General features: G+C 49.2%; 1 protein-coding gene across 1 annotated transcript; it reads left to right on the forward strand.

Annotated features, from left to right (window-relative positions):
* Positions 1 to 1,147: 1,147 nt before the first annotated feature.
* Positions 1,148 to 12,783, forward strand: TMEM272 (transmembrane protein 272). The gene is made up of 3 exons (XM_047722060.1): positions 1,148 to 1,190; positions 6,333 to 6,475; positions 12,445 to 12,783. Exons 1-3 carry the CDS (start codon positions 1,148 to 1,150, stop codon positions 12,781 to 12,783), a joined length of 525 nt encoding a protein of 174 aa, XP_047578016.1.
* The last annotated feature ends 280 nt before the right edge of the window (positions 12,784 to 13,063 follow it).

The raw sequence follows: 13,063 nt of genomic DNA on the forward strand, positions 1-13,063 counted from the left end.
TTATCCTTTCTTCTGCGACCTTTTTTGGCCTGTCATTGTATTTTTTTATTTCCTAATTATTTTTGTTTCAAATAAGCAAAAATAAAAGTGTTTCATTCACAATTTTAAATGACTAGCATAAATTTTATCATTCACCTTAATATTGTATGATGTCAGTTTTTTTTTTTTAAATTTTCTTAAAGATTCTATTTATTTATTTGACACAGAGAGAGAGTGAGCACAAGCAGAGGGAGTGAAAGAAAGAGAGGGAGAAGCAGACTCCCCACCAAGCAGGAAGCCCAATATGGGGCTCAATCCCAGGACCCTGAGATCAGGACCTGAGCCAAAGGCAGACACTTAACTGACTGAGCCACCCAGGTGCCCCATGATGACAGTTTTAAACACAAAGAGCATTTGACTCAGAAATAGAATTGCCAAAATGACACATTTGTGTTTCTAGATCTTATGTGCATGTACGTATTTTGTTTTTACCAGAACCGTGGAAACATTACACAAAAGGATCACAACTGTTTTCACTTCACTTCTTGAGAATGTGTGCTTTCTACCAACATTGTCTGTGATGCGAGAGGGAAGCCTGAATGGCAAAGGAACTAGGGATGGCCCCAACCGTCCCTTTCCTTGTGTGGCATCATGTTGGCAGTAAATGGTTGGCCACTAAGGGAGGTCACCCGGGGAAGAAAGGAGGTGATGGGGCTTCTTGGCAGTTGGTGTTTCTTAGTACGCCGCATCCTTCTGTCTGCGTTTGAGGCAAATTCTGGTTCAGAGATGTCCCTCGGGGTTGTTGTCATACCTGCTCCCTTGTAACATGCTTCCCTGGTATTGATTTTGAGTCCTGCTGAGCTCCCACAGCCCGCGGGCACTCCAGAATTGAAGAGCGCGGCGGCAAGGAGGGGCAGACACTGACGTTGCCTGTATCTTCTCACATACAGGCTCCATTGTCCCATCGGTCTTCCCTGACACGATACAGGCTCAGAGATAAATTCATTAAGCAAGTCAAGACAGCAGCCGGCGAGCATCAAACCAAGTGCCAGGGCCTCCCAAGCACAGGGCCCGGTGTGATTGCCCGGCTCCGGCATCCGGGATAAACCAGCTCTGATGATCAGAATTCTAGCTAATTCAGAGAAGGGAGGCGTGAACCCTGGGGCCGATGCCTCTGCGTGCCTGTCCTCCTCGACGTCTCCTGGAGGAAGGTAAAGGCTGGCCTGAAGCGGAACTTAAGGGGGTCTGTTGAAGGGGAAGGGTGGTACCCTGCCCTGTCCGTCCGGCTAGGCTCTGACAAGCAGGGGCAGAGCTCACGGTTTGGTGGTGTGTCTGTCAGTCGTGGATCTTCTCTCCTCCAGAGATGCCTGGGATTCACAAATAAATCCTAGATCTCTGACGATCTGAAACTGGAATGGGCCTTGTAGATTAAACTAACCTGAGAGGGTTCAGTGTAAGTAATAGAAAACCCAACTCAAACTGGCTTAATTAATAAAGAGGATTTATTGGTTCATGTCAACAGAAATTATTTAGCTTCGTGGGTGTGTAATTCAGTGGGTGACAAATGCCCCTGAGGACCCAGTTTCTTCTTGCCTCTCCTTTTTGCCTTCCATGTGTCGTTCTCAGGCTGACTCACCCTCACGGTGGCAAGATGGCAGCCAATGGCCCCTAGAGCACGGTGCTTGCACACCAGTGCCTGGGGAGGGAGAGAAGCCTTGCTTCTGGAAAGTTCTATCCAAAGAGTGAGAAAGCTTTTTTCCTTTTTTCTCTGCTTGAGTATGCTTGGCCCAAGATGAGTCAGAAGCTTATCCACCAAATGATAACCTATCCAATGAATCCTACTCTGTTGACTAATTTACAGCTAAACCTCATGCCCTTCTCCAAAGCCCTGGGTGGTGTCAGCTTGTGCCAGAGCACATAAACTGCATAGGAGACGGGGAAGGTGGGCAGGTGGGGAGACGTGAACAAAAACCGGGTGATTACCTAGAGAGGAAGGGGTTAAGTCTAAGGAAGCTACCGTGATATGCTGTCAGGGCTGGCATCAGAACCCAGCAGGATACAAAAATGTGTGATGTTATCGAAACTTTAACAGTGAGAACTGACGGGTGGGGGGGGAGCAAGCTCCCCGAAATGCATTTGAATTCGTAATGACGAAAAAAATGCTGTATTTATTTATTTATAATATATTTATTTATAGTTCATTTCTTTTTTATTTTATTTATACAAACAAAACCTATATGTGCCGGCCATTTAACAGATGGGGAGTCTGAGAAACAACAAGGGGAAACAATTGCCTAATCACAGTGCCATATAGTGAGCTGGGGTGTGCATCTGCGAATGCATTGTACAGAAGAACATGGCGGCCCAGGAGGTCATCTAATTTGCCCCAAGCCGCACAGCTAAGGAGTGACTGGAGCCAGGACTGGACCCAGACCCGTGCAACTCCCGCAGCTCTGCCCTCTCCCAACCCCAGAGGGGCGAAATGATGGCAGGAGCAAGAAGAAAGACCCCAGGCAGCTAAGAACTCTCTTCCACTGTGTGTCAGTAAGAAGTTGTAGGAGACCATCTCCTATCATATTCTATGGGAGCTAGCGCCAAAGAAACAGAAAGGGAAAGAAGACATCGTGAAGCAAATTCTGTAAGTGATAAATCAAGTTGTCAGTGAATCTTGGGCGGGGAGGGGGAGAACCATCTGCGGTGGGGAGAGGCTCCCAGGAAGCACAGGGTCGATCCTGGCTAGCTGGGCAAACTCCGGTGGCTTCTGGCATCCTGGCACGGGCAGAGCAGCAGTTTATAAACTCCTTTTCTAGAAGCTGTCAGAGTTGGGAGAGGTGGTGCAGGAAACGTGGGTCTTAGACCTGGCAGCGCGCTCATCGGAGACATTCTGCTCTCTCAGAGAGGCAGGTCTGGGCTTGCACCCCTTCCTCCCTCCCGTGCAGTCGTGCGGTGACCTCCTGCCATCTGCTAACTTGCCAGAAGTTCAGGCGTCTTGGAGGCATCAGTAGACGGCATCGCAAAGGAATTGAAAGGGTCTGGGTGTTTCTAACTCTAACCCGCTCCTTCTCCTTGCAGCCTGCTTCATTGTCCTGCTTTCCGCTCTCTGTGGCCTTCACAGGGGAGCCGGCCACTGGGCTGCTGGACGCCATGGGGCAGCCGCATCTGGCCACAGGACCATGGCGCTGTATCTTTACACATAAAACTTATGCTTGGACACACTGGCTGGACCCAGGAGGATTTCCAAATGCATATTAGTTATAGCAGAAGGACCTGGTTGAATGTTTTTAAAAGACTGACTCCTGGTCCTGCTCTGGGAGATACTGATGTAATATGTCCAGGGTGGGGACACATAGCTGCTTTTAAAAATCTGTGCCTAGATGATGTGGTACCTGTGGACCAGGCTGGGGGCCAATGGGCTGGAGGTGTCCCAAGGTCCCTTCCCAGCTCCTGTGTTCCTGTGCGGAAGCCTGTCGTGAGCAGTATGAGAGATGCTACAGTAATGTGTTTGGAAACGCACAGAGCGTTTCTTCTGCAGAATGCATGAATCCATAAGTCACATATATTAAACAACCTCAATAATCTAGAAGTATGAAGTGTCAAGGGAATGGGAATCTTCCTGAGTAGCTAAAAACCAGTGTCATGCGTCAGTCAGTGGATTTAAACTCAGGCCCTGGAATGTCGCTAATGGGGACCCCTGGGTTCTATACACAGAACCGAGCTAGTCCTATTTCATTAGAGACCTAGCAAGCCTGGTGTTCTAGTCTCCAAGTTCATAGCACGTTGGAGTAGAAGTTCAAAGGGCATGGGAGTTGTTGAATAAGACCTCAGAACCCTAATTGCTTAATGAGTTTGGGGTTTCTCCTTGGGGTGATTAAAATATTTTGAAACTATATAGAGGTGGCAATTAGACAACTTTCTGAATACGCTCAGTGCCACTGAATACTTCACTTTAAAATGGTTAATTTTATTTTATGTGAATTTCACTCAGTAAAAAAAAAAAGGAGCTAAATAGTAAATAAAAAACAAAAAAACTAATACAAAATAGTACTCTTAGATTTGTAATAGGCAAAAGCCGACAGTGAGATGGGAAATAATAGAACAAAATAAGACTTTAACGTTTGCACAGAACTAAAGTAGCTGAGAAGTCTGGGGCTGTTTAGTGGAAGGGCAGACAACCCAACCACTTCAGCAGGCCCTGAAGCTGTCATTATCATAGGGAGTTCAAAAATAAACATGTTTTTTTTTTTTTAAAGATTTTATTTATTTATTTGTCAGAGAGAGAGAGGGAGAGAGAGCAAGCACAGGCAGACAGAATGGCAGGCAGAGGCAGAGGGAGAAGCAGGCTCCCTGATGAGCAAGGAGCCCGATGTGGGACTCGATCCCAGGACGCTGGGATCATGACCTGAGCCGAAGGCAGCTGCTTACCCAACTGAGCCACCCAGGCGTCCCCAAAAATAAACATGTTTTATGTGGCTCTGCTCCACCCTGCTTAGGAAGTCAGGAGTATCCTTTAAAAAAATGTCCTGTGCAAAATCTGTCAAGTAAAAGATTTTTATTGAGGGGTGGGGAAACCAGCCTTTGGAGCCTGTGGTTTAGTTATCTGGGAAATGACTTTAACTGGAATAGTTCATTCACTAACGAGGCTGCTTAAATGAAGCAAGAACCTACAAGGCCTGTTCCCATAGACATTATACTAAAATCACTACACTCACTGCAGGAGGAGGGTATTGGGGAATCACCGCTCTGTGATTACGAGTTTCTGTTCGGGGCGTTGAAAAAGTTTTGGAACTGGAGAGTAGGGATAGATACCCAAGATTTGAACATAATTACTGCCACTGAATCGTCCACGTAAAAATGGTTACAGTGGCAAAATAGTGTTATATTTATTATGTCATAACAAGACACGTAAAAACATAATTTTTAAAACCCCATAATATGCCCACCCCCCAAAGAGCCTAAAGAGGGTCATTGTGATCCTGCTGATCAGACAGAAAGCAAATCTAGAAGTAAGGTAGGTACTAAGCGATACGTGAAGAACAGCAGGGAAAGACGCCTTTATTAAATTTATTAAGATCGTTCGAAGCCATCTGTGCGCTGTTTGACCCTCCTGTGAGCAGCAGCTGTTTTTATTCATTAGGAATGAGCAGATATAGAAGCCGTTACTCAATGTTCATCTCACAGCTGGGTTTTGAATTGAAAGGCAGTTCATATCCAACAACTTTGGCATCCAGCATTTAAAGGTCTTTGTGTGAAAAGGTTGCATCGAGGCTTGGAAAGTATTTCTATCTAGTAACGGCTTCGGGGGAACATCAGAGTTATCGAGGAAGGCAGGCATCTCCAGGTGGATGACTGGAGCAACGTGCATATTTGATTTTACTCTGGGGCCCTGAATCTGTGGGTCTCTGTCTACCCAGGAATTTTTATTAATTTCAGTGGAATATGGTGTAGCCGTGGGGAAACGGCTTATTTCCTCTAAGTCCCAAGGCATTCGTGGGAAGTAAAAATCAAATCAGAGCTAAAACTTGAAATGTCATTATAACAGAAGACTTCGATTTTACAGTGAGCATCCCCTTTCTTGGGCTCCGGTGACAGATGAATCGGTCAGGGGGACTTCATCGCGCTGCGGTAATAAATTAGCCCCAGAATCTCAGTGGATCAGCGCTGTAAAGTTTTATCTCTTGCTCATGAAAATGCCACTGTGGGTCAGGAGCCTCTCCCGGGTTCCGATAGACTCCCCAGGGTAGTGTGAGGACCTCACACTCCAGACTACTTCAGTCTTGAGCACGGGCTATCTCGACCCATGGATTCCAGGGGGTCAAAGCAGGGGAGGAAGACCAAAGGTCACATGTCAGGTTTTAAAGGCTTTGTCCCCAGAGTGTCCCACAGCGCATTGGTTAGAATTAGTCACACAGCACTGGCTACCCACCCAGGGAGGCTGGGAAATGGGAGGGACACTCACGGAGCCATCAATGTCTCTGCCCAGCCACCAAGTATGATGGAACCTGGTCATTTGAGCCAGACTGGTCACAGAGGGCAATAGGCATTTCTTTCATACATTTTAAATAATATATCGTACCGTCATTAGTTCATAATAGGCCTAGAAGACAGACGCCTGAGAAAAGTAGGGGAAGCATTGCTAGTGGGATTAAAATTACCATTAAGAAAGGGTTCAGCCAGTTAATAGCCAGAAGAAGTGATGTCTGGCCCCTGCTCTGCCTGATGTCTGGTGGACAGCCACTCAGTCCCCTGAGCATGCTGAAGACCAGGTGGCCCGTGAGACGGGGTGCTTTGGGATCGATGGGCTCACAGTTTATAGGAACAGCATCTTCTGCAGAAATCTCCTGGCTCTTCCCAAGTGGCCACTGTGCTCTTGAATGCATTTCTCTTAATCCTCGTTTGTTCTCTCCCCCTTGTAGGCATGAAGTTTTTGGAAGACTGCCCCATACAGCCCCTCATTCCTCTCTATTTGCTGGTGGGTGGGATCATTGGAGCCTTAAAGGTGAAGCATGTTTATCTATTTTTTGTAGTTCTGGCAGAGATGTAACTAAATGTAACTAAAGGTATGCATCCTTTAGTTGTTTGCTACTGGCAGGGCAGCCAGAACAACTCCGCTCCCCCCTGCCAAGCCCCAGGAAGCCCAGGGTTGTGGAAGCAACAGGGCAAGGGGGTTCCTGGAGTCCGCTTCAGAGACATGGGTTTTCCCAGGTAAGGAGCATTCCTTCGCCAGCAGCCGGGCCTCTTTGCCACAGCTTCCCTCCTCCTGCCCTGCGTTCCGTGCGCAGTGTTGTGGCTTCGGTCCCACAGCAGCTGATGCGGAGGCGTCATTGACTGCCAATTAATTTTACCTTTGAGTCCAGCCAGTGTAATCTCGGCCTTTCTCTGTGCTTCTTTTTCAAAGCTTCCTGTGAAGGGCAGTGGAGTTCGCAGCTAGTTCAGATGTATTTACTCTGAGCAGCTCGTATTTCCGTTCTCCTCCTCATTCTTAATTGACTAGCACGGGGTCGGTGAGCTGCAGTCATCAATCAAACGCTAACCTCGGATGTTCAAGGGTCGGGGTGCTTCTCTGTCATCCTCAGCTTATGTCCGTGTGGGGAGCCGGTTTGCTCATGGGTTGTATTGACATCTGTTTTCACAGGAAAAGGGACGGAAGAAAAAAATACGGAGGGGCCTGCATAGCCTGCGGTTAGGTTTCTGAACCCCTGGCCCCCAGTAGTGTCCCACCTGCCCAAAGCACCTCAGGTCTAAGGTACGCTAAGCTATGTCCAGTCTGTCTCCATTTACCAGCGACCCTTCCGAGCCATCCACGCCCCCCTCAGAGCTTCCTGTGTCCAAAGCCAGAACACACAAGCATCTGTTTTTTTCTCAACATGGTTTCACAAAAATGAAGCACAAGCAAGAACTAGGTATAAAATTTCATTTGGACCCACTGAATGTTTCCTTTGCCTGCTTCCTTCTGGAGCTTGGGGCCTTTAAGAGATGCTGGCCAGGGGCATTGGTCAGGGTACTGATAGGCCATCAAAGGAATGTCTTCAAGATTGCTGCTCTCCTTTGTGGCCAGAAGTCACAGGCTCAATTCATGAGAAACATGTCTGATTTGAGCCAAGTGCTCAGAGCGTCTGATTACTTCACTAGTAAGTGCCCCCCAGCTCCCGACAGCAGTCTGTGGGCAATGTTCTGGAACGTGCAAGAGCACGTGTTCCCCCCACCCACCCTGTAACAACATTCCCACGGGATCTGTTTAGGACTCTGTTTAGCTGCAAGGAAACCCAGAGGCTCTCTGCTCAGTGGGGCCGCCTGTCCCCTGTGGCCCCGTGGTGTTAGGGGAAAGCTCTGATGGATTGAGCGCCATAGAGATGTTCCAAACAAGGGCAGAGTTTTCAGTAGTAATTACGCCTGCTCAGCTCTCCCTCACTGAACTCTCTCATCATCAGGCTGTGAACTGAAACTTTCCTGTGGAGATGTTCCCATCCACGGGGTCTGTTCCCCTTAACAACGGCAAACTTTGCCTTTATGAAATCCAGTCCAGAACTCAAAGGTAATTTATTTTAATGAACAAACTAGGGCCCGAATAAACAACATTGATTTTTTTTTTCCCTGGCAATCTAAACCTGTTTGAAGCCAAATTAAATTTTTGTGCTCATCATGGTGAGGTAATACACAGTGTATCCATAGCCATTAGAGCAACAACGAGCAGGCTTGTAGAATTCTCAGACAGAGAATTTGCGGGTGAGGCCAGGGCTTTGTCTGTAACCCTCTCGGGACACTGCATCGCGATGCCCAGCATCCTTTCCCAAATGCTTCAGATAGCGCCCAAGTGTTGCATTTGATTGAAGAGAAAGTTGAGCGGCAGCGACTACATGGTTCCCAGAGTCACAACCCACAGGAAAGATCAGAAAATGAATTCAGTAGGTCATGACCATTAAAAAACCAAAAAACAAAAACAAACAAACAAACAAAAACAGAAGAGAAACTCTGAGAGTGCTCAGTGTGACACATGGGGACACATGTGGGTATGTTGGCCACATAGTTTCTCATCTGAACTGGGACACTTCTGTGAGTAAAAGGGGACTCTAATAACAGTCCTCTGAGGAAAATAGCACAAACCATGGCTTCTCTGAGCCAGCGAGGACATCCAGTCCCCCGGCTGCTAGGTTGTGATGTAAAATGTATTTGTTACTGAGGGCCACGATAAAAAGAAAGGTTCAAAAACCCTGATTTAGTGGCCCTCTACCCACCTAACGCTCCACTTCATCTCCCAGTAGCCCACTGCTCAGTACAAATTTCCAGCACCAAGTGAGGGTGTGCCACGTGACCTTAGTCCTTAGAAAACCTCTCTGAGGCAGGTGCTTGTATCAGAAAGGATTTTTGAACCCAAGGAACAAGGAACAAAAAATCAACCAGCTGTCGCTAAGCTAAGAGGTCATGTACTGGAAGAGCTCACAACAAAAAGGTGGGCGGAAGAGGAAGGAACCAGACAGCTCCAGAAAGCCTGGGCAGTGGGACCTACTTACAGTTTCTTCTAGAGTCACAGTGCCCACAAAGCAGACCTGGGGGTAGACAGATACGTGGACCCTGGGCATCCTGCTGCCCCTGGCATGCCGAGAGTATGGAGAAGGCGCCTCTAGGGACGGCAGATGCTTGGATTTTCTCTCCTGTACACCTGTGGTAGGTGGGGGACACCCACAGGATGGGGCCTAGCTGGGAAGGAGAATGGGTGCCAAGTAACGACAACCTGGATATAACTACCATCAGCTCCAGCTTACAGATGAGCAGACAGGCTCACAGTCTGCTTCTCTTGACTTTACACAGAGTAGGTGGCAGAGCTGGTGTGCCATCCACTCCTGCCTGACCTTGAGTCCCCCTCAGCTGCTCTTCTCCATCACGCCGTTTTCTGCCTCTTTCCCAAACCCACCACCCTTCACCCTCGCCACACCACTTGCCCTCCAAGGAGATCCCTCCCACCTCTCCCTGCTCACAGGGTTCTAGAGCCTACGCCCTCTTCCAGGAAGTCCTCTTTGGATGGGCCATCTCTGTGCAGGTGGCTCTCTGGACCTCTCTGAGCTTCACTGTCCTTTTCTTATGGAAATACTCTGCCTCCCAGCTGGGCTCTAAGTCATACTTGTAGCAAACCTGGGCAGAGTGGGACCAAACAGGAGCACCTTCACAGCAAAGAGCCCCTCCCACTCAACATTCTCTGATTTAAACATCTGGGGAATGTGGTGTAGACAGTGGCCACAAGTGTGGACTGACACCCATCTCATCCTTTTTACCCACGGTGGGCCTGGCTGAAATGACTTACCTTCTCCGGTCCTTAGTGTCCCCACTCATGAAGCAGAGACAAGATAATACGGAGCTCCTCGGGGTGAGCATTAACTGAGCTCACACAGGCCAAGCAGCCGACCAGCAACTTTACTTGGGCTGTGCTGTCCTTTCATAAGTAATAACTCTTCATGTAGAAAATAAGAGCATAGGAGAAGCACAAAGAAGGAAATCAAAATCACCTTCAAATTCCACCAGCCAGAGAAAATCACTGCTGATATTCTGGCCTGATGGCTCCAGCTGTGGAGCCCCCAGGCACCCATTTAAGTAATGCAGACCCCCTCAGGTCTCTGGGCGCATTCATTGAGAAGGTGCCCATTAAGCACTCATTCCAGTACAGGGACCTCCCTCCGTACAAGGTCCATTGCCAGAGACACTGTCACCATTGCACACAGAGCCCCCAGCTGTGTCTGTCTCATCTGTCACTCTTCACCCCCAGGCTCTGATCCCGCCATCCTGCAGGTCCCCTCCACCGACATTTGCATCTGGAATTTTAAATGTGACACGTCCAAATCTGAAACCATCATCCACCTAAAAGCACAGCTTGGGTTCCTCTGGCCTCCATCTCTCTTGATATGATCACTTGCTCCGTGGCCCTGGTTTAGAACCCTCTTGGCTCCATCTCTTGGTTCTGTGCTGCCTCCTCACCAGTCTGCCACACTGTCAGTAATTGGAGGATTTTTTTCTGAAGCTCAGTTCTCCATGGGTTAGGGATGCTGTGAAGTTGGCCTTAGGTGGCGGGGGCGGGGGGTGGGGTGGTAGCCTGGGACTCTGGAAGATAATGGATGAGCTTCGTAGGTCTTCAGAAGACATCATTGATCAAGTTGCTAGACACAGGGAAGACAGGGAGCCAGGATTCCTTAGCAAAGCTGACCTGTGGTCTTCTGTAGGTGCATCTGTAGAGGAAGCATCTGGAACCGAAAAGTGTGAGTGCCATCAGAGCTGGGTGAAGGGGTGGTCCTTTGTGCAATAAAATGGGAGCAGCGTTTCCAAGGGATGTCAGGGGAGCCTGGAACTACCCAGTAGGGTAAGATGGCCTTTGTCTCTCTATGAGGAATTAGCAAGGCTAGCGCTCAAAGGACAAGGGTCTGTGCTCTTGACTGGATGGATTCCTAAGGACAGGAGGGATGCCCTCATGCTGCAGGGTCCCACTTGGGATTGCAGATCCCTGGAGATGGTGAGTGGTGGAAGCATCCACCACAAGTAATTATCTGTTTACGAGCCTCTTGTTGTTGGACTGGGGCTCCAGGGAAATAAGGACTAAAATTGACCTTTGGATTTGGAGGCATGGAGGTATGGGTCGAGGCGTGGTCCCATGGCATCTGGAACTCACCAGGTCTGCCAAGTGGCCTGGAGGAAGCAGGAAAGTCTGCTGGGGGCTCCTCACCGGGCAGAGGGTCCAGCATCAGGACCAGGCATCCATATTACAAAGTCATGTGTGGCGGAAACGTCCTAGGACAGGAGAAGGGAAGGTCTCTCCACCCGGCTTCCGGTCGTCAGTGCCCGGAGCAGTGATTGGGCAGACACAGTGAGCTGGGAATGAGAAGACAGTGGGACCCCAGGGCAGAGCAAAGGACACCCTGGAGGCATGAGCCATGTGTTGTGACTGAGGAAAGTCATGAGCAAGAGGGAAGGTGAACCAAATACAGCTGGACCCTGCCCTTTGTTCTAGTGCAGAAGGAACAAAAGGAGGTACAACCAGCATGGTATCTACGGCTTGGCGAGGTGAGGAACAGGGAGCATCCCGGGTTTCTAGCTTGGGCAATGTCACCACATGAGGGGATATGGAAGGTAACAAGTTCTGTTGTCAGCGTACTGAGCCCAGGGCCTGAGGAATACTCAATGGAGCTTTACATGCTTCTGAACTCTGGGGGAATGTTCTAGAAAGGTGCTGCAGACTTGGGTGCCATCAGCCTATATGCAGATGAGGTCAAGGCTTGGGCCACATTTGAGAGTCACCAAAGAGGGAAGCTACTGGTAGAGGCAGAGGCACAGAAGGGCTTAGGGGAGAGGATGTCAGCTTTGGCTGAAGGCAGACCTGGTGATCTACTCTGGCTCTTCAGAAGACTTCCTGGTCCTTTACTCCTTTGTTTCTGAAGTGGGAAAGTAATGTGCATTCCATAGGGTCATTTTAAATAAGACAACATGCCTGAAAGCGCTTAGCATCTGCAAGACTCCGCTCCGGCTGCCATGACCCGGTGGCTTAAATAACAGAGATTTACTAGGGGTGGGGACGAGGGCACTTCCAGCTGACGACCACAGGCATGTCTGTGGCCATGGGAGGAGGAGGGGCAGGTCGCTGGAGCCAGGAAGGCCAAGGATGACCTCAAAGTCGATGAGGCAAACCAGAGCAACAGCGAAACTGGCTGTGGAGATGAATTTCAATCAGCAAATCCCTTGTCCAGAGCCGCTCCCGCATCTCAAAGGCAGATGCCACCAGGGGTGCCGACTCAGGACGGAGGTCTTCACTCTTGCCCACTCTAATTCTTCACCATTAAATTTCACTCCTTGGCGGCATTTCCAACTCCAGCATGTGCCCTTCTCATAATAAATCTCTCTCTTTCTGTTTCTCCCCTCTCTCTTTCTCTCCCCTCTCCTGCCTGACTTGGCCACTCTGCCCTCTGACCCTCGCTCCCTACCGGCACGCAGGTGTCTCTCCTGCTGCAAGACTCCAGCAGGATGCGGCGCCTTCTGTCCAAAGCCATGGTGACCCACCATGACGACGATGATGACTATCCCTGGAGGCCAAAGGTGTGGGAATATTACACCCACCTCATCCTCAGCCTCCTCCTCTTCATCTGGTCCCTTCTGGAAAACGACTGGGTCTTTTCCGTTTACATGCCTGATTTTATTTCCCCTTTCCAGCAGCCTCAGGATCATTGTGACAAAACCCTGCACCTCTTTGCGGTAGGGGTCCTCATGCTCAGCCATACTGGGCTGGTCCGACTCGCCCTATGCGACAGGTGTGCCTATGTGCGGTCCAGGTGAAGATGTGTTGTCGTGACGACTGAGAACCAGCCCCTCCAACACCCACAGGCACACATGCACACGCACACACATTCACACATGCACGTGCACACACACGCGTGCATATACAGATACATAGGCAGACACACTCACACAGATATGCACAGTGGCAAGGGAAGGCCATGCCAGAAAGGTAGGAAGTCCTTCCCCACAGGTATTCAAGAAACTGCCAGGATGCACCCATATTCTTGAAGACTAAGGAAACTCTTGCCTCCCTGGGCCTGGGGACAGCACAGTGGCT

Source organism: Lutra lutra, chromosome 3 (genome assembly GCF_902655055.1).
Source record: "Lutra lutra chromosome 3, mLutLut1.2, whole genome shotgun sequence".
Classification (NCBI taxonomy): Eukaryota; Metazoa; Chordata; class Mammalia; order Carnivora; family Mustelidae; genus Lutra; species Lutra lutra.